Source organism: Hoplias malabaricus, chromosome 3 (assembly GCF_029633855.1).
Source record: "Hoplias malabaricus isolate fHopMal1 chromosome 3, fHopMal1.hap1, whole genome shotgun sequence".
NCBI classification, from domain to species: Eukaryota; Metazoa; Chordata; class Actinopteri; order Characiformes; family Erythrinidae; genus Hoplias; species Hoplias malabaricus.
In genome coordinates, this window is record NC_089802.1 from 67,732,521 (window position 1) to 67,760,046 (window position 27,526).

A 27,526-nucleotide genomic window follows, 5' to 3' on the forward strand; every position below is an offset into this window, starting at 1 on the left:
TTTTGTTGTATAACCTACTTTTGGGAGAGTTTGCAACCACAAATAGAGAAGAGGATTAGACTACACTAGTAAAGCATTAAAAGAATATTGAAATCCATTCTTTAACTCATGTGAAAGTAAGAATATCATACTGGAAACGTTCATATCTATGCTTTGTGTGGTTTATCGTAGTGTAAATTACATGTAAGTAATGGAGATTGTGTACTTTATTTAATTCATATAATGTACTTTTATATATGGACCAAAACTAGGAACACGCCCATTTAGACACATGACTCAGTAAACCAATGCCCTCATCTGTCTGAAGTTGGAATATCTTTGAGAAGAGGAGAAGGGGGTGTTATAAATCTTGCATCATTTTTAAATATCTGCTTCACGTGTGAGAATCATAACAGTTGCATCCTTTTTTCTATTTTTTTTTTCACATTAAAGTGGTAAATGTAGATGGAAACAGCCGCCGATTCGTTAGCCAGGACCGGTCAGCACATGATTTGGACAGACCCTGCAGGCACGGTGGGTTTCACCTGGAATACAGCGCTTTGTGTTCCGTGACTGAATAATTGTTTCAATCGGTGCAAGGACATTGTGGCTCTGGGTTTTGTTCTGTATCCTTTTTCTTATTTACACACTGTTTTATACACTTTAATGGATTTCATATTCATTCAATTGAATACATTTTTGTATAGGGAACAAACTTAAGTATGTCATATTTTATAATGGGAAAAATACATAAAAATTAAAATGTGCCATGACTTTTCCAAATCCAACGTTGTATACTAGTTTCTCTGCCATACATTACTAAATTCAGAAAATAAAACCGTATTTATCCATTAAAATGTACAGAATTAGGTTCTCTAAGAATGGCAGTTACCGCCGGTTTTGGCCGATTTCAGTGTGACTGATAATCACCCAGACTATTCTGACTCTTACAGACTATTTTTTTTTTTTTTGTAGAGTCTTAAATCAATCGCTATTAGTTTGGGGAGGGCTAGCCCTAACTTGTTTTCATCTTAAGTAACTTGAGGCCTGTTTGAAATGCCCCCTAATATTGCTGGGTTTTTGTGTCCACTTAATGTAAGATAAGGGCTTCAAAATGGGGGTTATTAACTTACTAAAGTGCTTTACTCTCTTGCTTTTAGTACTTTGTGAACTTTGTTGATTATTTGATAACCTTTTGTTTTTCTGTGTCAATTGTTATTTATTAATATTATTATTAATACTATTTTGTGTTGCACTGTAAGCCATTTTTGAGGCTTGTTCTAGAACAATGCCAAGATTTATTTTACTCTCTATTCCCTAAATTACTCATTATATAGCAGTGATACAGGGAACTGAATTCAGGAGGGTAGTGAACCTTGTCATCTAGTGGTTACTTTTGTTATACATGAGGTGACCAGATAGAAAAAATCATCATTATGAGTGTCAGCTTATTTTCCTGATTAACTTGTACCCTGCAATATTCCAGTTTTCTAGAAGGCTAGCTCTTAAATTACACAGTTTATATAAAAGCGAAACTGTTAAAAAAAAAAACACAAAAGGGTAATACAGCATTTTACTCTCGGTAATAGCCAGTTTTAACTTTCTTAATTAATTTCTTAGTTCATTCAAATTTATGAAAGCATATACTGATTTGAAAAATAGCATTAATAGGAACAAAATGTAAAATTTTGTCCAGTTGTCACTAAATGTACCTTTGTTTGAATGTTGCTTTGTTGATTATGTCCTTTACACTCCATTGTTCAGTTGAGTCAGTGAGAACTGATTGCCAGACTCAGTATCTCTTCCCCAACAGAACCAAGAGTAATACTAAAGCTAGACACTGCATCATTTGTTAATTGTTAGAGCAATAAAAGCTTTTCTGTACTGCAGCTGAAAGGACACGTGTTTTCTTCTTGACCCGTCTGAAGCTTCTTTACTAATCATAGTTATAAAAGTTTAATAAATAACATCTATAGTAATTTATTTTGCTCAAAATAAGGAAAGCCATTGATGTCATATTATACAGAACAGTTGTATAGCTGGTGAAATCCAGATTGTTGTGCTGCCACACTTGTGAGTAATGGAGACTTCACAGTGTATTAGAGTTTATTTTATTTTACACATATATTTTATATACAGCGGTTTGTGCTCAATAACAGTGTGGAGATGATTCACTCCTAATTAATGTGCTAGACTGTGTAATAGGGATATTCAGCATGCTAACTGGAGTATGGATAATCCCCTTTTCTCAGGGTTATGAGCCTCACTGATGCATAGCTGTACTGATTGGGATGGCTCTCGCCTCATTAATGATGCATTTGTATTAATGGTACAAGTTTATAAAACTCCTTTAAAACTAATACATACATTTCTTATAGAAAAATAATTCTAAATGTCAACCAGAGTGTCACCTTAAATATGTAAATTGATGTCTCATTTATTTTGTGTCACTGGTTTCGTTCAGTAGACTTTAAAGTAGGGCTCACAGGCATCTCTTTCATCCTGGAACTTCCTGCACACACACTTACACTTACTTACACACACACACACACACATACACACACACACACACACACACACACACACACACACACACACACAGCCATGGTGTAGCAAGTTCAGAATACACAATATAAACATAGCTTGACAGATACATAATCGACCGAAGAGCTCAATTGGTAGAGGATGATCGTACAAAAGAAAACTTCTAGCATTACTGTAGGACAGTCACATCCAGTCCCATGTCTCACATCTCTTTTTTCTTTTGCATTCCAGGGTCTTTAGTTTTCCAGAAAAGCATGGCTATAAACACAGGTTCCCTGCCCAGCAGGATGGACAGGACTGGGAGTTTTTTAAAGGTACGGTTTAAACTCAGCTCTGGTCGAATGGATAGTCAGTGTCAATGTTTATTCATTCTACTGTGTACTGTGCACACTGTACTGTGGAAATGACAATAAAAATCCACTTGATTTTAACAGTCCCTTAAGATGAAGCAGTAAACCTTTCCCTGACAGGTTTAACCTCATGATGCACCATAAACATGCTACAGATACTTATTTAATTTAAATAAATATTAAAGTGCATCCAATGATATTTCAGTATGCATAAATTAAGCCTGAATACTGGTCAACTGCTAAAATATAGTGCAGTAAAAATCATACATAACATGCTTTTGGATAAATTACAATTATGCTGTTGTGTGTGTGTGTTTGTGTAAACATGCCACTTCATGTCCTACTGCAGCAGTAGTTTCTACACTGCAATTTTCCAGCTGTAATATCTTTATAATTTGCATGAGTATAATTGTAGTAACAATTTTGACATAATCAGTACAGTGATGAAAGGGTTAACCACAAGACTGGTCCAATAAGGAGGATAACTAGCTAAAACCTAAATTTGCAAAGTTTTCTCCTCTATGTTTGGACACAAGTTCAAGTAACAATTTCCAGGCGTGGTGATGAACACAGTTGTAGAGTAGAGTATACCTATGAAGGTATACATTATCCATCTTTGCATTTTAGATGTTCAGACAAGGAAGGGCTACTAACTGGATCATTGGGGCCATTACACTGTGGCCATTACACTGAAATAGCAATTTGGCTGTCATTAAATTAAAACCTAATTTCCAGAAAATGCCATACAAGGTAATAACAGCAAAAATATATAATTTGTTAATTACCTTGGATTGAGACTCACATACACAGATTGATGATTTCACATCTTAAATGTATTTATGAACATAAATTATCGCACTTTACCCCTGCAGCAAACTCATGTTTACCACTTTGCTACAACACTTACATTTTTAATTACATTTTTTTTTGGTAATCTTTATTGCTTAACACAACAGTAGGTGAAGGCATCGTGTTTTTGAATAAAAGGAGCTTTCATTAAACACTATCTGCAAGTAAATATGGGTCATAAAAATAACAATTCACAGTTTCACTTGAATAACCTATAATAGTTTTACTCTTATTTTGACTCTCTGAAATGTTGGTCAGTTGGAAACATTTGAAATTTTTTATTATTATATTTATCATTTAAATAAATGTTTAAAAAAATAAACAAATGAAATTTTGATTTTTTCCCCTAATTCCTTAACAAAACCTTCAGTATGAATAGAATAGTGTTCAATCTTTTGCATATAACAATAAAAGCAAATCAACTGTTCAGTGTAAAAAAAAAAGAAAAAAAAAATACTTTGCAATGATATTTAGAAAAAAAGTACCGTACAGATACATTATTGTCACTAAATGTACAAACAGTGTAAATTTAATTTTAAATATACAACAATGGTTTTAAAGTCCAGTTGTGTTCTATAAAGGGTGGCATGGTGGCGCAGCAGGAAGTGTCGAAGTCACACAGCTCCAGGGACCTGGAGGTTGTGGGTTTGAGTCCCGCTCCAGGTGACTGTCTGTGAGGAGTTTGGTGTGTTTTCCCCGTGTCTGCGGTTTCCTCTGGGTGCTCTGGTTTCCTCCCACTGTGCAAAGAAAAAAAAAACATTGGTAGGTGGATTGGCAAGGTTATTATTACAATATTTGTAATCTTTCATTATAGAACTGTGCAAAATAAAAATAAAATAAATAAATAAATTTATTTCTGGTGATGAAATGGACATGTATGAAATCAACACATATTTTACAGTTAATACAGAACATGGTACAATTATGATCCTTAACTAAAAGTACTGAATATGTAACTCTGGGGGCACCACCAGAGTGAAAGTTTTTCTGAGAGTGTACCTTAGTGAATTGTGAATTTCTTTAAAGTACGTTTATGCAGTCATGTCTTTCCATTATTCCCCTTAAGGACTCAATGTTTATGCCTCGTCATTACATTTCAGGCTGATAAGCAAAACTGAAGTTTATCTGCAGTAGCTTCGTTTACTTGAGGCATTACATGGATTACATTAAGATGTTTTGGGCTGTAATGGTAATGAATCTAGTTTCCTGACCGGGTTTTCTGAGCACAGGAAGGTGACTAACTTCCTGCCTCTGGATGAATATCAGAGGATGTTGAAACATTGGTTTATTTTTATAAGAGTAGACTTTATGTTTCTCAGATATTTGCTGTCTTCAGTAACATTCCATCTTTGTCCTTCCTCTCCTGCTGTAGTTGGTAGATGCATTTGCTTCAGAGCTGGATCAGCTGGAGCAAGAAATGGTTTATACAGCGTTACAGAGATGCACCAGCGAACCTGAAACACCTCTCATCCAAGAGTGAGTAATAACACAATTTTACCTCTACAAGTTATCAATGGTATTCACATGAAAGCACAAACCATAATGCACAACTTATCTTGGATTAAATTTAGTACAAAAGAAGATTAAAAGAAAAAAAGAAGCTGATTTTATAATGTGGTTGTCTTTAAATATGAAAATTATAATTGTATTTTTTAAATATTATAGAATGTGATACCTGCAGCACACTCAAATAAAATGGAACATCATGTTTACCTATGTGTTACATCACATTTATTCAGAGTATGAGTTATACAGTGACAGTTGGTGGTGGGTGTCAACTTTTTCTCTAGGACGTAACCAGAGAATATGAAAATTGTATGGTCAAATTCGGGGTGTCTGAAATCATACTACAAAAAACATATTTTTGTCTAGATATTTTGGACTATTTCCATTGCTTCTTTCTTTATAAAAATTAAGACAGTATGAAGGGCATTTGATAATAATTAAAAAAAATAATTACAATGACATGAGATGTATGAGATGAGATATATATATATATATCAAATTTTTATATATCTCTTTTGTATATATTATATATATTATATTATATGTAATATGTAAATATGTTATATATATATATATATATATATATATATATACTTTGTATTACTTTAAGTTCTCTTATATTTCTCTTGTTTGTTGTCTGCTTATAGAATTGAGGGAGAAGTGAGTGGGATTTACTGGCAGTCTCCTTTGGTAGGGAGGTATTTTGTGAGCGACTACATGAGCAAACCTCTAAATTTGTTGGACAAGCTTATTCTCACATACCCCATCTGGCTACTTCTAAATCTTACAGAGCAGGAGGCCACCCACATCTTACTACAACAACCAGCAGGGGTGAGAATATGAACAATGAGTGTGCGTATTTGAGTGTTTGTGTGTCATGGAGTGTTTGTGTGTGTGTGTGTGTGTGTGTGTGTGTGTGTGTGTGTGTGTATATATGAGCCTAAAGCCAAGCCTAAAATAGCATTAAAGTTTTATTCGTAGTAACAACATGTTTTGAATTGAAGATTGCAGGAAGCCTGGCTTCCCACTACGGACTCACTGTTATGGCCACAAGGTGTTGCTCTTCTGTTTGTTGGTGTGCTTGGTTATTTTCTCTTTTAATGACGCTTATGATAATTTGGTTATTTTAAATGATATTATTTATTACTTTGCTATTTTATTGTGATTATTAATGTTGTGTGAGTGTATATATTTTTTGATGTGTTTGAGCAGCACCAAAAGGAATGACTGACTAGTGTGGCAGTAAAGTATTGGAACTTAATTTTCATATTTGAAGCATGTTGGATTCATGGCCACCATACTAACTAAATTTTTTTGTTTGTTTGCTTGTTTGTTTTTTAACTACTCTTCAAACTCTAGAAGCCTTAACTACTAGGTGGAACAATACAGAATATTATTTTTGTAAATAAAAATTAAGTGCTTATATAAATAATTACATTTATAAATCATCAAAAGGGGGAAAGTTCTTATATATATATTTTATTCTTATATGTTTGCTAATGTCTTACTGTTTGAAAGCTTACATTGTCATTTCAGGCCCTGTATTGCATGGAAGTGTATGCACCATTGTGCTAGAAAGTTTGTGAACCATTTTAAATGGTTAAAATTCTTGAATATTTGTGAATTCCAAATCCTTAGATGACACTGCAAGAGAAACCATAAAGCTACTGTGATAAATGTAGCCACATGGACTAATTCATAATAGGTGTAGGGCGATTTTAGGAAATACAAAAGAAAAGCCAGCATCTATTATGGTAACATTGCCCAAGTTATAAGTGATTTCCATACAGTATATTTGATTTTGCAATTGATGTGGTAATAAGCATTTAAAAAAGGATTCACACTAAAGAGTTCACAAGTATTCTAGCACCACTGTAACTGTGTTTCTGTGAATTTGTGACCTTTAGAATGTATAAAAGACAGGCTCTGTACAGAACTCTGTAACAGTCATCTTTGTCACCTCTGTCTCCTGCAGGCGTTTTTGGTGTGGAGATCATCTGCACTACAGAGAAAAGTGCTCTTGCTTCATGTAAATAATATGCCAGGATCTCCAATCATCCACTATCCTATAAGGGAGAACCTTTACAGTACGTTGCCACCAATTCAGATATTGCATTTCTTTTAACAAAACCAAACCAGACAAACGTTTCCTGCCAGTAATAACCCTTCCTATTTAAATATGGCCGAATACTCCTGATTTTACAGCTATTTCATTATCTTCCTATTTAAAGTGCATATAAATATTTATTAATTAATCAAATCTACACACTAGGGGAACAATGATGGACACAGTCTGTACAAAAGACAAAGAAAAATGTCAAAGCTAGATGCTATCTAGCTAAAGCTAGTTTAAAAATTCTAGAAAATTTGCTAAAATACATTCAGTTAAATACAATTTGTAGATAACATATTTTATTACTGCTGTTGTCATAAACCAATTTTACAGAATTCCATAGTTGTTTAAAGGTGACTGGACACTATAAAAACTATTGGAATGTGAGTTTTAGTGCTCTTGAAGTATCAGAACCCTCCTGCTTTATATTTTTAAAAGGGATCTTATTATCAGATGCTTGCCTAAATTAATAGGTGTTTAGCCTACACTCTAAAACTGAGTATGTGTCCGAGTCCCACACATTGATTGGAAATTTATTCCAAGAATGCATTCCCCTTGCACTAGGTTTAGTAAATCTAGGCATTGAAAAAGGCAGACAGGACTTCATCATCTATTTAGCAACAGTGGTTCATAATATTGTTAATTAGAAAATATACTTTTTAAAATGGAATTATTTTTTAATAAATTTCAATTTTTAAGTTAAATTTGGTGTACCATATGGAACTGTTTTTGTACCTTTACTATTCAAATTAAATGACCACTAGAGAATTTTATCCATAAAGATGGCACTAATATTCATTTTGATGATACACTATTAGGCCCTGCTGTCTGACCAATCCTATAAAAGCCCTGAAGAAACTTTAGTTTGTCCAGAATGCCACAGTCTGATCTTACAATAACTTACACATTGGGCTGCTAATATAATCCAGAATATATTACAAATTTCTACTGTTGAAATGTAAACTCTAAATATGCTTGTACCTTAGTACTTTATTGAACATAAAAAACTGATAACAGTCAGGTAAGATGTATATCATGCCAGTGCTACTCTTGTGACCCTAATTCACTTTTTTATAGTCTGTCTAGTACAACTTTGTGATTCATGGTACCAAATACTCCACAAAGGTCAAATAAAAACAGGGGAGATACACAGGTCTGAAAATGATGAAGTCATTAAATATTTTTAATTGTTTGCATACTTTATTTTACTTGCTGACTCTATGCTGAGGCCTGACTGGAATTTTCCATATATGTGATTTGGCTTATCCTCAAAAGAACCCAGACTCTTACACTCAATGTGTTCGGAATTAGTTAAACTGTGAGAAGAAAAATAAAACTTTCAGTTACAAAATTGGAGGTGTAGGTAGATTGCTTTGAAAAATCAAAAGATAAAATAAAGGCAAACAGTGGACCTTCTAAATACTGACGTTCTGTTATGTTCAGATCTTAAAGATGAACATTTTCTGATAAAGGTGACTTGTGTTTGAATTTTTTATTGTAGAAAAATGAATAACCTGCAACAGATAACCTGTGGTCTATGAATTTTGCACAATACTGTTTATAACTATATAGTGGTTTGATTCCAGATATTTGCAAAATGTATTGATACACACGAAATTGTATATACAAATAATGAATTATGTTTACATTTTTCAGATATTAATTAACTTGACTCTGTAAAATGGTAATTATAGAAGTATGTATGGTTGGACAGATGCTAAGACAGCAATTTATTGACATTTTGTCTTGGTGTATTGTTTTCTAGCATTCTCTTTGGAAGATTCAGGAATTAGCTTTTCAGATCTTTTCCATCTTGTAGCTTTCTACTGCATCAGCAGGTAATGTTCCTAAAAATAATTATCTCATTTTACATTATAATACAGCTGACTTTCTGATATACTTTCCTCAAGGGGTTCAAATCAAAACCCAAATTTCTAGAATAATGTTTAAATGTTGTACTGATGGCGGCACGGTGGTGCAGCAGGTAATGTCGCAGTCACACAGCTCCAGGGGCCTGGAGGTTGTGGGTTCGATTCCCGCTCCGGGTGACTGTCTGTGAGGAGTTGGTGTGTTCTCCCCGTGTCAGCGTGGGTTTCCTCCGGGTGCTCCGGTTTCCTCCCACAGTCCAAAAAAAAAAAAAACACACGTTGCAGGTGGATTGGCGACTCGAAAGTGTCCGTAGGTATGAGTGTGTGAGAAAAATGTGTGTGTGTCTGTGTTGCCCTGTGAAGGACTGGCGTCCCCTCCAGGGTGTATTCCCGCCTTGCGCCCAATGATTCCAGGTAGGCTCTGGACCCCCCGCGACCCTAAATTGGATAAGCGGTACAGATAATGGATGGATGTTGTACTGATATTTTAGATTAGCCCTCTCTCATTTAAACTAGATACCGAGCTAAAAACTCAAGATATGTAATTGTTGACCTTTCAAATCTCTACAACACTGAAAATGATTCACCACTCAAATCATACCTGCTGTGTGGCAGTCCTGCGAGGGTCCTGACCATTTAAGAGTGGGGTGAAATGGGGATAAGAAAGTATGCAGAGAAGCATGTGGACTACAGTCTGTGATTGTAGAACTATAAGTGCTCTTGTATGGTCAGTGAAGATGATAATATGGACAATGAATGTAAGTGTTTTTAATCCAGTGACTGTTCAGTGAGTGTACTTAAGCACAAGGTTGTTCCACATGACGATGCCTTCCAACTTTCATGACACTTAATCCAAAGTATTACAGCATTGTTTTAATGTCAAATAAGGAAAGGACATTTAAAAAAAAGTTTATTTTTAAACAGAGGTGTCACTGAACAGTCACTGCTCTTGTTTGATGCTGTCATAAGTAGGGAAAAATCAGAAGACTCTTAGTAATTTACTAATGATAAGCAGAATTTTGTCATAATATTTTCAGCTTTTTTTGGCAACCTCTTGCTCTCATTCCTTTGTATATTTTTTGTTTCTTTTGTGACACATCCCTTCTGTCTCTCTCTTATGGTTTCATCTAAAGAGATGTGCTACCTTTCACGCTGAAGGTTCCTGAAGTCATCAGCTCAGCAAAGACCCCCGCAGAACTACAGAAAATGGCCAAGATGGGAGCAGGTTCTCAATACTTTAACAACAACAGACTACACTCTTTAGCATATTCATTATTCTTTGCAAATGTAACATCCGGACTTCAGCGGATATGAGTGTTTGGATAATATGTTTACTTACACCTTGTGAACACAGATAAAACATGTTTGGCTTTTCCTAGTAAAATTTTGTTGCTGAATGTCTGAATATGCATCTGATAACAGCCAATTAGTGATGACAATGAACACATTTTCTTGCAAAAGATGTAAGGACCGCCTGCTGATATTTTTATAAGAGGGCTGTGCTTTCAATGCTGCAGTGTTAGTCACACTCCAGTTATGGTGTCATTCCATGTTATTATTAGAGTTGCCAAGTAAGTGTGTCACAAACAGAATTAGAATCAAATTGAAAGTGTAAGTGTATACGTGTGTATGTATGTCTGTGGGAGTGAGTAAATCCTGGAGGTTTGACAGAGAAGGTTGTGCAAAAAAATAAATCCTATCATGAATATATTCCATCATCATTCCAGGCACATTTAAATGTGAAATGGTTCATTTTTATTTCTATCAATTCATTTATTTTTTAAAAAATATGTAATTATTTACACAATCACTGTGTTCACTGCTTTCCTCATATTTCATAAGTTTACTTCAAGCGGTCACTTCCAGTTCAGAATAAAAGCTGGCATTTGCAAATACGGCTAGTACTTGAAATGAAGCATATGTTACGGTGCAGAAAGGAGGTGTTGCCAAATAAAAAAAAATGATACAGTATGTATGGAATGTCAATGAAGCCAGATAACGGATACATGCGAAAGGGCAGGAAGAATAAATGTAGGCCAGCTGACTGAAACAAGAAGAAAGAGGGAGGAGAAAAGGAGGAGCTTTTTCTGGCCTTATAAACTTCAACTGTCCACACAGGAACTTTGTTTGGATTTGAGTGACTCACAGGGTTCTGGGTGTGTTAGCATGTGTCTACTTGGTTGGAACTTATGAACCAGCAGAGTACCGCAATGAAAGGCAGAAATTATTGAGAGCCTCCAGGCATTTTTTAAAAGCACAGGACCGTGAAGGGTAAAGGACATTTATACCTCTCTTTTTTCTCTCTTACTTTCACGCACAGACACACACACACACACACACACACACACAAACGTAATCATTTTTACCAACTGGGAAACAACTAAGTATGTGAACTGGATATCTGAGTGCATGTTTTTTCTTTGGGTTTTCACTTATTGTGTTTTGTTCTGTTTTGTTTGAAAGGATTCTGGAACTCTGGGATTAATTCCTGTTCGCTAGTTCAGAAACGATGTACCACCTTTTTGCCATGGGATCTGTTGGTAACCAGGACACCAGGTCAAATAACAAGGACACAGGATAAGACCCTCTCAGAGCCTGAGGTTTTACCCAGTCACGAGTGTGTTCCTCCTGTTCTGACTCGTACTTGTTCTGCTGCTCTCCCTAAGGAACAGAGTGGCCCCAAAGAGGCACTGTCTTTCTTCAATCCACTTTTCCTCCAGACACCCCAGCGTCTAACAGGAAACGCCACCACAGACATTCGCAACAAATCTACAACTCAGTCACAGGGCTGTACCACCAAAAACCGACGAACTCCTCCACCCAGGCCTCCTCCACCTCTCTTCCGACCCGGTGGTCCAGCTTTGCCTCCAGGTCAGAAGAGAATGCCTGTTAATGCTACGTGGGCCAAAAGCAACCAGGGGTCATTGCAGAAATCCAAACCCACAGGCTCTATGGGACATAGACAGAGCACTTCAAAGAAGCTCCATGTACCACCTGACATTGATCGTCACAGATTTACCTATGCGCTAGATGATGATAATATAACCAAGGCTGTGTCCCAAACCAAACAGGCCTGCAAGTCACCTCCAAAGCGTACAAGTAATGTCCTTCAGATATGGGATGCCAAAGGAGAGTCTGGGCAAGAACCAAGTGACATATCCTCTTCTTCATCTGACATAGACTCACCTCCACATCCTCACCATTCAGGTCTGGCCTTTGGCCTACACCAAGTCCCCTCCTCAGACAACAGTTCTGATAAGGATGAGGAAGAAGAAGAAGAGGATGATTATGGTGCCGCACTCCAGAGAGATATGGAGCTGCGGCTGCAATCCTCACGAAACTCCAAGAAGCTTCTAGCGGTGGAACTAGTGGGTGTTCGTCCAGGATCACTTTTGATCATGCCACGGGCACTAAAAGGGCAATTCCACAAGGTCAGAGGAGTCCTGGGTGTGCTGGCCACTCCTGAGAGACGTGCCTTGCATCGCATCATCCAACTATCCCGAAATAAAAGCTCTTACTTTGGCTGCCTGGTGCAGGATTATATAAGCTTTGTGCAGGAGAACTACAACTGCCACACATCAAGCTTGGATTTGTTGCAGACCATTCGGCAGTTTATGACCCAGATGAAGGCCTACTTAACACAGTGCTCTGAGCTAAATCCCCCTGTTGAGTCCCTGATACCTGAAGACAGGATTGGTAAATATTTATTTTCTTGATTTACCCTGTTTTAAAGATTTTTATTATAGATTTTTGATGATAGCATGTGTATTTTTATTTAAATTGGAAACATACTGATGTAGTGGAATGGAGACTCTTTGCATTTAGATGGCACAAGTACCGAAATAAGGCATAAGACCATGGCATAAGCTCACAAGGGTGTGGCAGTGACAAATTAAAGGGTAATCTGGTAACTGGGCCCACACACAAATAAAAATAAAGTCTAGTACAGAGTGGCATAATTGCAAAAGAGTCAAGCTAAAAATGAACAATATAGCAGCATGTGTAACTTTAAAAGGTGAGATGTGCCAGAGAGCGGTGACAATTCCTGATCGAAGTGTGTGCAGACATAAAAAAAAGTTCACAACTCTAATATGCTCTTTATTCTCATCACAGTGAACAATCATAATATTAACAGCAGAATGTTTAAGGAATGAAAACAAATGAATAATATCTTAATATAATAAAATAATAATGAACAGCAATAGTGGGTGATGCAGCAGGTAGTGTGCAATTTTAGCAAAAACATTTTTAAGCCTAAATCATTTCGAAAATAACACAGCATGAGTGGATTTTAACTCTGTCACTCTGTAACTCTGATATAATTATTGATTCTGGGCTGGGACAGAACCTGAATGAGTTTCTCTTCACAAATTCCTGCTGAAGATTTATTTTTATTAGTGTTTGATAATACTTATAAAGTAAATCTGTTAAAAATTAAAAGTTAAATGTATTAGGCTGCATGGCCTTATGCATTAATATTCAAGCTTAAAATTTTAAATGAATATTTGATAATAAATAAGAAAAAAACATTCAACAATATGTAAACTATGTACATTATATAAAACTACTTATACTCTAGAGAGGCATGGCAAGGCAAGTTTATTTATAGAACACACAAGGGCGGTTCAAAGTGCTTTATAGAAACAAAAGTAAAAGTAAATAGCAATTATTAAAAACATAAAGGCATTAACTTAGAATATAAAATATAGAATCTATGCAAAGACTTGAGATAACTTCCTCTGCATCTCTTTTTTATTTTTAAATTATGGACCTTAATGAAGGTCAATCAAAATTTGAGTGAATGAAGGGCTACGTCTCAAAACATACTTTTCAAATTATACTGATGGAATATATTTACTTTTAGCCTGCCATCCATTAAGACAATGACACCTTAATGTATGTAACTAATGTATGTAACAAATGTAGTCACATATTACACTGAATACATTTTCAGCCCACACATATTCAAATGCTTAGTAGAATCTCAGCACATGTTTAGATTTAAAACAACTGAAATAAATTGAGTATCATTTAAATCAGACTGTGAACTCTGTCTTTGTGCAGAGTGTGAAATGTTTGTGTACCGTTTTCCTCCATCATTATTGATTTTGAGAAATGTGAATTAATTTATACTCTGACTGAGAAGATTACACAGATAGAGGTGGGCATCCAGAGTTAATATACAGGGATCGAACAGGGTTAGAGCCTCCTTCTTCTTATGAAATAAATGTAAACTCAGAATGAATGTAAGGATTTCACCTCTTTGACAGATGCAGTTCTGGAAAGAGCCATGCATAAATGTGTGTTGAAGCCTCTGCATGGTTCACTGGATGCTGCCCTGCATGAGTTCCAGGTCAGCAGTGGCGAATGGAAGCAGCTACAGGAGAATCTGGCCTTGGCAAAGGCCAAACAGCCAAGAGAGCTGGGAATAGATGGGGCCACACCTCCGGATTCTCAAGCAATCGAAAAGATTCAACGCAAACTTTGTGCCATGTGCAAGATGTACTCACCAGAAAAAAAACTCAAGGTGCTTCTACGTGTATGCAAGCTCATCTATACTTTCTTGCAGAATTACTCAGGTAAGTGTGTAGGGGAGTGTAAAAAATGAGGCCGTTAAATGTGTGTGTGTGTGTGTGCAAAATAATTTTGGAACATATTTTGGTCCATTCATCATGACATCTTCACACAATGTGAAGGACAGCTGCTGTGTCCAAACGATGTAGTATATTAAAAGTGACAAAAATGGAGACACATGTATTTCTTTGGATAGTGAAAATTTGTAAACCATGTTGTGATTATCTGCTAATTGTATTATATATGTCCTGTTTATTTGTGAAGTTTTGGCACTATATTTGCTTCATAGTGAAAAAATATCCCTCAGTATCGAATAATCATTTTGGCACCTCTGTATTTAATACAATGTACTATCTACATTTGCCATAGTAACAGTATTATTCTACTCCTATAATATGTTAATAGTAATAAGTTTGGAGAACAATTCTGGGCCACAGACTTTTTTTAATGTGGTTTATTTCAGGGGACTGAGATGGCTGTGACAAAAGCATGATTTTGTATTCAGTAACCAATTTTTGGATCATTATTCTGCTGAGGATTTCAGTGACAAAACATTTTAGTCTCTTGGCAGGGCAAGAGAGATTTTGATTAAAAATGTCCTGGAATTTCATGGAGTCCATGATGCCATGTACTCTTGAGGTTCAAAGGGCCTTTTGAGGAAAAACATCACACCCTCCACTAAATTAAATAATGTACATCTGATTGTTTTAAGTATAGTCATGTTTCTTTTAAGCCAAAACCACCTTGAGTGTTGTTTTGCCAAAAAGTTAAATTTTGATTAAATCTGACCAGAGAACATGTCCCAGTAGGATTTAGAAAACACCTACAGGAATTTTCTTTCTTCTTACCGTAAAGTTTCCACACACTTTTCCCACAATACAATGACTTAGGAAATTTGACCTCTGTGTCCACTCATATATCCTGCCATTTATTACAGCTTGAACTTTTCTAGGCACTCTGATCAACGTTAAGAAGTAAAATATTAAAGGAAATAATGCCACAGTTACATTTTGTTTCTGGATATTTCTTTTTTTTATACAGTTTTTATATAGTGTAAATATGATACTGTTTTAAATTAATTCCTTCTTTGTATAACAGTGGCTGGGAGGATGTTTGGGGCTGATGACTTCCTTCCCATGCTGACGTATGTGTTGGCTCAGTGTGAAATGCCTCAGATGGAAACCGATGTACAGTACATGATGGAGCTCCTTGACCCCTCTTTACTGCATGGAGAAGGTAGGCCATTATTTTTTGTCATTCTATTGCACATAAATAAGGTTGGAATTAAATGATACATTGAGATGGTCAAGTTGCTTAAGGTTTTATCCTCTTCAAACTGGTACAAGAGCTAGCAGTTCCCAGCCTTCTCTGTGTGTTCCTACTGAATGCGTTTGGATGCTGGAACACTTTCAAAAACTCTAGGGGAAAGTCTGTGTTGTGCATTGTTAGAATTGCTGACACTTCCTGTACAAACGCATTTCAACCTGGGTGTTGTTCTCCGGTTCCCAATGTGGAGCAGACAGAAGCCCAGCCAAAGCAGATTTGTGGCCACATTTTTGGAATAAATGTTATGTGATTTTTTTCAAGGTGGATACTACCTTACCAGTGCATATGGAGCGATGTCTCTAATTAAGAACTTTAAGGAGGAACAGGCCGCGTGCCTTCTCAGCTCTACCACTCGCAACACACTGCATCAGTGGCACCAGAGACGCAAAACCCAGAAAAACCTTCCATCGGTAGAAGACTTCCAGGTATCACAGCATGTACACAATGATTCCAGGACACAGAAAGTGGGGGTTCCTTCCTGTTAGTTGTGTTTATTGTGGATTATAGATGTGTAGATTTTTTTTTAACTGTTGTCATTAGGTAGATTTTGCTGTACACATGTGTGAATGTGGGTTTGCTTCAGGATGTAAAAATGACCTGTTCCTAGATCAGTTAGCCAAATTGACTATAAAATTGCCATTAAAAAATGTAACAAAGCATATTATTACAACGTGTTACTTTAAGGACACACAAAAATGAAGATATTCTATTACACAATTTCCAAGAAAGTTGGTATATATTGTACATTTTGAGCCTTTATTTAACTGACAAATATACAACAAAAAGATTTCCAATATCATAGCTGATCAACTTGTAATTATAAACAAATTTAAATTCTTGTGACACACTTGACTTGAGGCCTTGAGGCAAATTTTGAAACACTCTGGCTGTCCCAAGTTTTTAGTGTGTCTGAGTTTCAGCAATAATATTCTGATAATATTTGGTTGGGGGTGAGTTGTGTTTTTAATTAAATCCCATTCAGATCCCTGCTAAACCAATCTCCTGCACAGTGGCTCATAGCATGGCTGCTATTTAGCCTCACTCGCTGACTCAGGCATACACAGCCTTTAAAAGCACAGCACAGTGTACGCCTGTGATAACCAGAGCTTTGCAGAAGTTGTCTGATTTCAGCTGACAGAATTAACTTCTTTGTTGTAAGTGTTTTAGCGTGTTAGGCTATAACTATATATTAGTCTTTAGCTTCATTTGTATAAGGACTTTAATGTTGACAAGCCTGAAGGAGGGTGAACTGGAGCGTTGCCTTTATTGATAGCTCAGATTTTTCAAAAAAAAAACAAAACAAACATCTGAAACTAGGTTTCACCACGGCCGGAGACCACTGTTAAATGTGTGTGTGACCTTGGAGCCCTACAATGGCAATTGCATGAGGGACTGTCATGCTAATGTGGTAAATATAGTGACATACACTTGGGAGTACTTTGCACACCGAAACTGAACCTGAAACTTTTTCATGCATCAATTCTATCCAGACACACTGCAGAGGTCCCTGGGTCCAAGTTTATCTCAGATGGTTTAAAAGTCAGTGGAGAATTGCTGTGGTTGAATGAGTCCAGGTGTAGTGAATTTCAGCAAGACAGTGCTAGACCTCATTCAGCAAAATTTTATGAGAGGGTGGCTTCATAGTGCATAAAATGCATGTGCTTTACTGGCTGTATTCAATTGTGCATCATGATTAGAAAAAACAGCAAAGACCATGGACTTTTTTAAAGATAATGTCTTTTATTTAAGCAATAATACATGATAGGGACCGATATAATGTGAGATATTGCCACTAGTGTGCTAAGGCTGTAAGAACAAGGCCACAGGCAGAGTGTAGAATATAAGTTCTGTCATCACCATTTACTGATAGATTTTAAGAAAAAAAAAAACAGAAATAAAACAATTTATTTTGGAATATGCTGAGCTGGTAAACAAGAGCAGTGAAGAAAACTAAAAAAAATAAATCTTTCACGTTCTTGAACCCATTTTTGTTGGTGGCAATGCGCTGTACTGCTTTCAATTATGTTTGTGAACAGGAAACAAACCTGTTTCATGCAGATGCAAAAGCGCTATCAGACACTTGCTGGTGTCATTGCTAGGTTCAGGTAATGCCTGAAGTGACTTGGTCAGCATGTCATTATCATGCAATATTGGCACTCCTGGAACCTCTCTCAGCCAATCACACTGTGGGGGCAGAACTAACAGTGGTATAATAAGCAATAATCACCAGAATTAGACTTGGAAAAGCTTCAACAATTTGCCTTTAAGTTTCTTTCCCATAGTTTAAAATCTTTCAATCTAAGGACAGCTTATGTAACACAGTTGTATACATGCCCTGTTCAAATTTATCTAAATGCTGAAGAAAACACTTCAGAGACTCAAAATTTGTTTATATTTACAAAGTACAGTTGGTCAGTGAAAACATCTGAAATATTTTCTGTGTATTTTTCAGTTAAAAATGGGCAGGAGAATGAATAAATCACAGATTGTTGTTATTTTTTTTTTTTTTCCTTTAAATGGGTTTGTATAGCATTGTATGGCATATTTGTCTTTTGAATGTATCTGTTTATTCCATACCCTGGCATCCCTGAATTGATTTCTGTATTTTTCTTGTTAAAATGAATAAACTTAAAACTCTGTTCTCTGTATGTATGTATGTGAATGTTCAGAATTACCTACGCGTGGCACTGCAAGAGGTTGGCAATGGTTGCACAGCTAAAACTTTGCAAGTGCGTCCGCATACTACAACTGAGGAGGTCTGCTGCCTCTGTGCCCACAAATTCCATGTGGCTGACCCAGAAAATTATGGTCTCTTCCTGCTCACGGATGACAGCAGCCAGCAGCTGGCCCCAGACACATACCCTCAGTGGATCAAAGCTGAGTTCCACAGCCGCCCTTTCCCCCAACCCTTCTACTTCATCTATAGGAGACTGCCTACTGCTAATGACTGCTTTCCATCACAGTCCCTCAACAGAAGCTGCTCTACAGACTGAGCAATGTCTGTTTGTGGACTTTTGCTTGTTGACATATTATAAAGAACAAGTGTATGCTGTACTATATTTGAGTTGGAATAAGAGGTCCTTAATATCTTCTTAATTCAGTGTAAAGTTGCCCTTTAGTAGAGAGTGTCAGACCAGTGCAGTATAGGGTGCTCTCCAGAATCAAGGGCAGCATAAATTTAAATGAATATAATGTATCATATTCATTTCTAATAATTTGTTTTCGTTGCTCATTTTGGGAAAATTATACGAGCTTATTCTACTTCCCTGTAATTAAATATTTTCCACATAAAAATTGTAAGATAACTGACAAAAGATTGACAACCAAAAACATTCTCATACGAATTTGGTCAAGAAAACCACAGCATTCCGTGAAATTAATCCTCCATAGACAACAACTGTACGATTCCTCTGTGTTATAGTAGTGCTGGCATTGAACAGTAAATGCAGCAAGAGTAGTTTGCACTTTGTCCAAGGCAGAATGAATTAAGAGTTGAAGGACAAGAAGACTTAAAAGGGATACTGTGGAAGTTATGAACTAAACTGATCTAAAAGGAATAAATAAACATAGGGGACACAGTGTTGATGAATACTGTTGAAAATAAATGCCCATTGAAAAGACATTCTACTTGTATTTATTACTTTATGTTATACTACTGTAAATTCCAGTTATTTCTGCTGAGTCATACTTCTGCTCTTAATGGTTGAACATTGAGCCGTAGAGTAAATGTCTCTGTTTTTGTTTGTGAAGCTAACGGCAGTTTCGAATGAGTTGTTCTTTGCCCTCAATTAAATGGAGTTCTTCTTTAAAGTGACACTATAAGCTACTGTTTAACTTGCCTATTGATAGTGTGAGAAGATAATTGTGCTTTCTCAGTGGAACTGTCATTAGTCATTGAAATGCTTGTTTTTTTGTGAAACTTAAATATGGTACAAAGTTGACAGTTACAAAGCAGTTTTACCCAAAATATAAAGGGGCATGCACATTATTGTAATCATATGCTTGATTTAGTTTTGACACTGGGCATCAGCATAGATAACCTAACAATTCTTCCTCAAACCACTATCTCAAATCATGACTTCATTTTATATGAGCTACACCTCAATCAAGATGTGTATACATCCCCTCATTGCCATATAGTTTAACATTTGATAGAAAATCTTCTAGACTGATCAACATTTATTTACTTTCAATCAGACACAGCAGAAATGGAGAAACCTACAGAATGTTAAGAAGTCAGTGTAGTGTAGCACCTTTAAAGGGTAAACTATGAAACAAAAGCCTGTCCCTTGGTACAATGATCAAACACATAACTTAAAAAGAGTATGCTAACTGAGAGGAATCGGTTGGCTGACTAAGCTGGAAGTCTTGCACTATACCCGAAAGGACAGACTTATTCAGTATAGAATGTACACTAAAAAAATACCCATATAATATATAATAAAAAGTTTTATTTAGCATAATGTTAAAACTTACAAAAACAAGTAGGCACTTGCCATTTACAACAGTGACAATTATATGGACATTTCAGTTAGAAAATTGAAAAATATTATACAAAACGTTTAGCCAATAATACAGAGTACCACATATTTGTCATCTGATGTTGCTAATTTATAGCCCACAACCTAGTTATGAAAGAAAAGCTAGAACCATTTTCCCAATATGGCAGCAAGGACTGGAAAATATTATTTTTTCTTTTTGTTCCGCAACCTGTGCACTCAATATTAATCCAACATACCTACTCACAAATGTACTAGCAATTATATTTAAACCTATTTTTAAAATATTAAAATGTTTACTTAACTTGGATCACAACATGCTTTTAAATAAGCAGCTATTAATCCTTGAATCCAGAAACCAAATATCAATCCTAGTGATCTGTCCAATTATAGACGTATTTAACCTGTCATTCATATCTAAGAAATGTACCCTTAGAAAGAAATGTACCCCAGCAGCTCTGTTCATATCTGTTTACACATAGAAATTCAACCTGGCCCCATCATAGCACAGATATCATTAAAAATAACATTGCTCCTGTTGCTAACCCTCTAGTGTAATTTGTTTTTATAGCACTGTATACTGAAATCAAAGAGGGTGGGGGATGGTGTGTGAGAGAGGTCATGGCTCCTCCAAAACAAACATAGTGTGGTTTCTGCAGTGCTGAACCCAGAGTTGCAAAAACAGAGTCTCTATTCTCCCTATTACAGATCAGTAGAGCATCACTATGATTTTCAAGGTAAAATATTATGTAGTGTTCCTGTAAACAACCCAAGTGCAGCTTTTATTAATATAGACCACACTATCTGGCATCTGCTACACTCTGCCCTCCCACTCTTCTCCACGCTTGCAACTACATATATGACTACTGTCATCCCATTGAACCAACACTTGGATATAGAATGAGACTGATTCAGCACAGGTCTTTAATAAAGGCCTCCACTACTCATAAGTATTATTCTACCTACCTAGGCTGTTTCTACCTAGTATTGAATTAAATCTGCTTTGGTAATAAAATGTTTGAGCTGAGAATGATGTGTGCCCCCCTTGTGTGTCTGTGTGCTACTGTTACTCACATGTGGTTATTCATTTTGATTTAATTTTCATTTTTGATGTCTGTAAAGCTACTACGATTTTAAAAATCACTTACAAATAAATCACTTCACTTCTCGGATGGCACTGTGGTGCAGCAGGTAGTGTCGCAGTCCCGCTCCGGGTGACTGTCTGTGAGGAGTTGGTGTGTTCTCCCTGTGTCCGCGTGGGTTTCCTCCGGGTGCTCCAGTTTCCTCCCACAGTCCAAAAACACGTTGGTAGGTGGATTGGCAACTCCAAAGTGTATGTGAGTGAATGTGTGTGTGTGTCTGTGTTGCCCTGTGAAGGACTGGCGCCCCCTCCAGGATGTATTGCACCTAATGATTCCAGGTAGGCTCTGGACCCACCGTGACCCTGAAATGGATAAGCGGTTACAGATAATGGATGGATGGATGGACTTCACTTCACTTTGGGTGACCTGGCCATGACAATATTAGCCTTAGCCTAATTTGTGAATATTTTAGGCCCTCCGTTCACTGGTTAGCAAGCATTGCTATCTTCAATCAACGACTTGGGTCAAGTTTTCAGTAATTATGACAGCATGCTGGATTTGTAAATGCCATTGTTAAATGCTCTAAATGTAAATGTATTGGCTATAACCCAAAATAGCCAAAAATATCTGGCCCATCTACAATTTTCTTATGACCCACATTTGGCCTGAAATGATGGGGCTGACTCAGGGAGAGTCTGGTGACCTCACTTCAACTGCAGCTCCACCTTATGTGGGCCAGATGTTATGATATATGGGCCCACACAAAGCATGCCATAACCCTAGTAAAGCCTAGGTCATGACATTTGGCCAGTGTCCGGCTAGCGTCCCACAAAACATTAGCTAGTGCTGTAACTGAACTGTAAGTGCAAAAACAGAGATAGGTCTTCTATATGGGAAACTATGGACTTCGTAGCTCCTTAGCTCTTAGAAACTGAGCATTTTGGACTGATATTACAAAAGTGTGATTGAATAGAGCAAATATAATTTTTGAACAAAGCATAGCGTTGATATTTCAGTTGACCTCCTTGAGGGAAGGACGATGTGGCAGACAGCGCCTCATTACGTCCTCTCCCTCCCACTTCAGTTTCATAGTGCTGCAGCAGCTCCACTGTCACCAGAGCGACAGGCCGTCACGGCTGAAGCTGACCCTCCTCAGCAGGATCTGGCCAGTCGTCCTCGTCAGCTCTCTGCTGCTTCACGGCCACATGCTAGTGTTTTCCATTGGTTTGTGCGTGCAACTTTGCCGTCAGCAACATGTCCTGTCGCATTTAACGGTGATACACATGCTGTAGGACTGTCATGTTCATAAAACCTCACCTATACGTACAATTAATAATGAGAACTGGAAGCAGTGGTACATGTATGTTACTATGTCACCGCTTCTGTGAGCGGACATCGCGAAGCCGCTGATATCTAGTTTACGGCAGCAGTTGGGAGGGGTGGTGAAGGGAGGGGGTTGTGTGAGTGTGTGTGTAACCCGTTGTAGACGAAAGCAGGCTGATGTAGCGCGTATAGTAGCTGGGTATAACGTCCACCATACACTGCAGTCTAGACGAAGATGGTAGCGGTGTATGTCTCCCCCCAGTCAGCTGCCTCCACCGAGTGGATTGTCTGCCTCGATAAGAGGTGAGCAAATATCTTTCATTTAGACAAACACATCCGCATCCTTCCGTTTTAAAGTCCCTTGGTTGCAACAAGGTGACAGCGTGATGCCAAATCCGCCATCGGCGTACGTAATATTGTGGCAGGTTACGCTTATTAAATGGTTTATCAAACCAAGCTGTTGACTGATGCATGTGCATGCTCCAAACACCTGGCTTTACGGGCTATTATGCAGCTGTTAATCACTATAAGTAATGATATCTTGTCATATTTAACAAACGCCACTTGCGTATTCCCCCGACTGAATCGCCACATGCACGATTTTTCTTTGCATACAAGGCTGGAAGCTGTGCTGTAGTGCTGCAGGGGTATGAACATGCATCAGACTTTATGTAGCCTTGTGTTGAGTGTGATAGCAACCGTAGAGATAATTTATTAAAAAAAAAAGTCAAAAACAAAGTACATTTGTGCACAAGTACCTACCTCCCACTCTTTATATTATTCATCATGTTTAATTGTAGTTATATTGTACTACGTGTCTCTGAAGATGTGCTGCATTATTCCCGCACTCCCGAACCCCAACCCCTCCTTAGCACATTTCCCTGCAGGTTACCATGGCAATGAGAGGAAGTGTGAGATCACCTTAAAGCCTGTGTGATTGGCTTGGCTGCAGCTGATGTCTACAGCTGGGAGTCTTTGAGCCTATCAAGGGCAGATCACATTTCAATGAATCAATATCAAATTCCTTCAGCATGTCTCTGACTTTCATGGTCATGCACTTTACTGTGGAGTGCTCAGCACCAGTTCTTTACACTCAGTAGCAGCGCCCAAGGCACAGCAGCATCAGCTGATGCTGAGCTCTGTGCTGTTCAAGCAGCCTCTCCGCTTCAAAGAATCTTCACAGAGTGTTCATGGATCTGTGAATTTTTTCATTGTGTGACGACTATAGCATAACTGTTGAAGTCTTGATTGCTTTCAAGATTCTGAGGGAAGGTTTTTTTGTTTGTTTGTTATTTTCCCTAGTCCTGTAAACACAAATTTGGGCATTTTCCACTTCACAGTACTTACTCAACTCTGCTAGTCTGTAGTCTGTTTTCTTGCTTTTCCGTTAAGCAAATTTAGCACTGCCCTGTGAAGGACTGGCGCCCCCTCCAGGGTGTATTCACGCCTTGCGCCCAATGATTCCAGGTAGGCTCTGGACCCACCGCGACCCTGAACTGGATAAGCGCTTACAGATAATGAATGAATGAATGAAATTTAGCACTGGGTACTTTTTTACCTGTGCACTCCTGGTTCTTAGCTAGCTGAGTTGGAATAAACAGTGCCATAAAATCCGTGCAGTGTGCTGATTGGCCAGAGATATTTATCAATCATGACAAATTGCAAACCTCTAGCACAAACTAGCCATTTGTAAAATCTCCAAGTTACAGCAGAGATATCATTTGTTTTTATCCAACTTACATCAGTAGCTTGTAAAATTACTCCATGGTCTTTTGAAGAAGTTCAAACTCTCCTTGTATTTGTGTCTCACGAAAAAACTCCAGCGAGAGCTGGGTATGCAACAAAGAACAAAAAACTTTACTGATCTGGAGAGCAGAGCTGTGTTCAGTCCCAAAACACAAAAACAACACATGAATACACAGCGAGTAAGAGTACTTACAGCTGTTACAGCTGCCATTGTGGGTTTTAAAGATGTCACCTGCTACATTTTGACAGGGAGTTGCGCTGCTGCAAAAGTTGCCAGGGATAAGGTCCAACAAAAACTTACAGACATGGTAAACTTTAGTCATGTACAAACATACTATTCCACCTTAAAAGATGTGGAGCTTCTGAATGTAAACAAACTATAGAGAACAGTGGTTCCCCAGAATTATTGATGTTGCCTTTAATAGAAATTGATTAAAATGAAGATTACTGTGTATGGTACATCATTCATAACCATTGTTTATCATTTAAGCATTTCATTTATGGCATCCTGTGATGTTGTAAATGATGGATTTTCCTAAACATTACTTTGTCAGTAACACTGAAGGTTGATCCTTTTCGTTGGACAAGGAGCTTTGCTTGTTAACCCTTGTTCTTTAGACTGTGTCATATCTGTCTAAGCAAATATCCCTGCAGCATTGAGATCAAGCGTAGGGGGTGCATTACATGAACACTCTGAGACAGGGGATGGAGAGTGAACTACACAAAAGGGAAAATGCATGCCAGACCTATTAATCTGGACACATCTGAAGGAGTCAGAGAGAGCGAGTGTGGGGAAAAGGAAGATTTTAGATTGGGCTGTTTCATTAATCCTTCTGTAATCAACGGTGGTGGATGTGCAGTCAGTCAAGAAATGATAAAATGCAAGATAGGAACAAGAGGGGAGTGTGCAGACGGTAGCTAGACAGTAGGTTTGCAATTCACTTGCAGCTCTGTGCCCAGTGAATGTGTACTTGTTTCCACTCCGCTGCCTCTAAGGCCTTTAACACACACACACATAAACACTGAAGAATACAGCAGAACTGGTCAGAATCACTCAGGTCAGCATGTTTTTGGTCACTGTAGCCTCCAGGCAAGTAAGCAAACACAGATCACGCTTACTTGCAGGAATTCCACTGGACCATAATTTATTGTGCATATTTGTCTTTAATATTGAGGTTTTTTTTAGTAGAAAAGAATTTGTTATATAGCATATGACACATCCTTAGGCTTATGGCTATGCCCACAGTGGCTTGCTAAGCTGGAGGCAAAGAGAGTTACTGACAGTGTTAATTTCATCAAAAATTATACAAAATAATTTCAACAAAAATTATGATAAAAAATATGAATTGACAACCTATTTTTCACAACCAATAACTGAATGAAATTAATAATTTAAAGACTTTTTTTGCACTTTTCATCAACAAATAAAAACGAAAATGTGAATGACCGATAAATGTTACTTCTGATTTGGAAACAAAATTCGCAATGAAATAAAACAGGAATAGGCTCCATCCAACGGCAAGGACAAGAGCGGCCTGCCGTTATAATAAAGAGGAGTCGACTCTATGGAGGTATATTTGGTGCAAAACCCCTGAGCACCTGTAACAGTGAGATTTGTAGTTGTAGAAAATAGTCACACATGTGTATCAATACATTTGAAGTCACAGAGAAAATCACTTCAGGAGTTGCAAACCTGTAGATTTTTTCCCCTCTCCCACAAGAACAGCTTAACAGTTACACCTTTACAAACCCTTCACTGTAGCTGCACAAATCCTGTTCTACACACAGAAGTACAAAAATATCATACGCTCACAGTTTTGCTCCATTTGTAGCTGTATATATGGTGCACAACACATTTGCACACTTGTATAAAATTTTTACATTCGCAAAGCAACATGTGAATCTGTGCAGTGCGAGTTACACACCTGTAGAAAGTCTCCTCAGAAATATATATTTTTTAGTTTTTTGGGGGGTGATATTTCTCTTTCACAAACACAGGTCAGTAACTGCACCTGCTCGAATCTGCGGCTACGAGTGTCAAATGCTGTCTTCTTTACTCACACGTGACTACTTCCGCGCGCTCTCACATTTGCACCAAATACATCAGATGGAGCGTGGTGCAGAACTAATTCGTATCTGTAGAACTGGGAGGCGGGCACTGTTCTGGGAATAACCCTTCTGACCAATCAGGGGAGTTTGTTTGTGCGCATGTCCCTTGGCGCCAAATACAGAGGGGGAAAAATCATTCGACATTGCTAATGAAACCTACGACGGGGTTTTAGGGACACGGCATTGAAATAAATAATAATAATAAGATTCCGAGAATAAAGTCAGAATTCTTTTGCAGCAAATATACCTCCATACGACTCCTAATGAATCGTTGTTTCGAGCATCTGGGAGTCACTCGTATTAATGGTTCATAAATTGAAATTCCTGAGTCCACTCAGTATCGGTTCACAAGCGCCTTGTGCAGAGATTTTTAACTAAATCAATGCCAAATGGTTTTGTGTAACATAAGTTGTAATATATTGTTTATGAAATTTAGTCATAAATACCTCTTAAAATAGTGAAACTTTTAAAAACACATGACTAAAATTAGGCTATTTTTTATTTAATGGAATAAAATAAGAAAAAAACTAGGACTAACGAAATCAGATTTAACACAGGCTAAGTGGGAAGGGAAGGCAAGGGAAATCTTCACAGTTTGCGCCCAATAATAAAAAGGCAAATAATTTTAATTTGTTTTAACTTGTTAAGTAAGTGAATG

General features: G+C 37.3%; 2 protein-coding genes across 5 annotated transcripts in view; both read left to right on the forward strand.

Annotated features, from left to right (window-relative positions):
* The first annotated feature begins 383 nt into the window (after positions 1-383).
* rin2b (Ras and Rab interactor 2b) lies at positions 384-19,861 on the forward strand. Its single transcript, XM_066666274.1, has 12 exons — positions 384-513; positions 2,755-2,837; positions 5,095-5,198; positions 5,876-6,059; positions 7,204-7,315; positions 9,107-9,179; positions 10,343-10,434; positions 11,673-12,905; positions 14,480-14,788; positions 15,882-16,019; positions 16,371-16,534; positions 18,779-19,861. The coding sequence occupies exons 2-12, from the start codon at positions 2,778-2,780 to the stop codon at positions 19,100-19,102; spliced, it is 2,793 nt and encodes a 930-aa protein (XP_066522371.1). The 5' UTR covers positions 384-513; positions 2,755-2,777; the 3' UTR covers positions 19,103-19,861.
* A 3,321-nt stretch (positions 19,862-23,182) lies between these two features.
* Positions 23,183-27,526, forward strand: part of rapgef4b (Rap guanine nucleotide exchange factor 4b) — a 44,269-nt gene continuing 39,925 nt past the window's right edge. For all 4 annotated transcript variants that reach the window (XM_066664365.1, XM_066664367.1, XM_066664366.1 and 1 more), the window contains exon 1: positions 23,183-23,316. In XM_066664365.1, coding sequence (XP_066520462.1) covers positions 23,249-23,316 — 68 coding nt within the window. In that variant the 5' untranslated portion in view covers positions 23,183-23,248. The remainder of the gene's footprint in view (positions 23,317-27,526) is intronic.

Excerpts from the sequence above, each read along its gene's own strand:
- rin2b (XM_066666274.1), top strand. The coding sequence starts at position 2,778 with ATGGCTATAAACACAGGTTCCCTGCCCAGCAGGATGGACAGGACTGGG. Across the intron at positions 2,838-5,094 it reads GGACTGGGAGTTTTTTAAAG|TTGGTAGATGCATTTGCTTC; the intron begins GTACGGTTTAAA and ends CTCCTGCTGTAG. Across the intron at positions 5,199-5,875 it reads GAAACACCTCTCATCCAAGA|AATTGAGGGAGAAGTGAGTG; the intron begins GTGAGTAATAAC and ends GTCTGCTTATAG.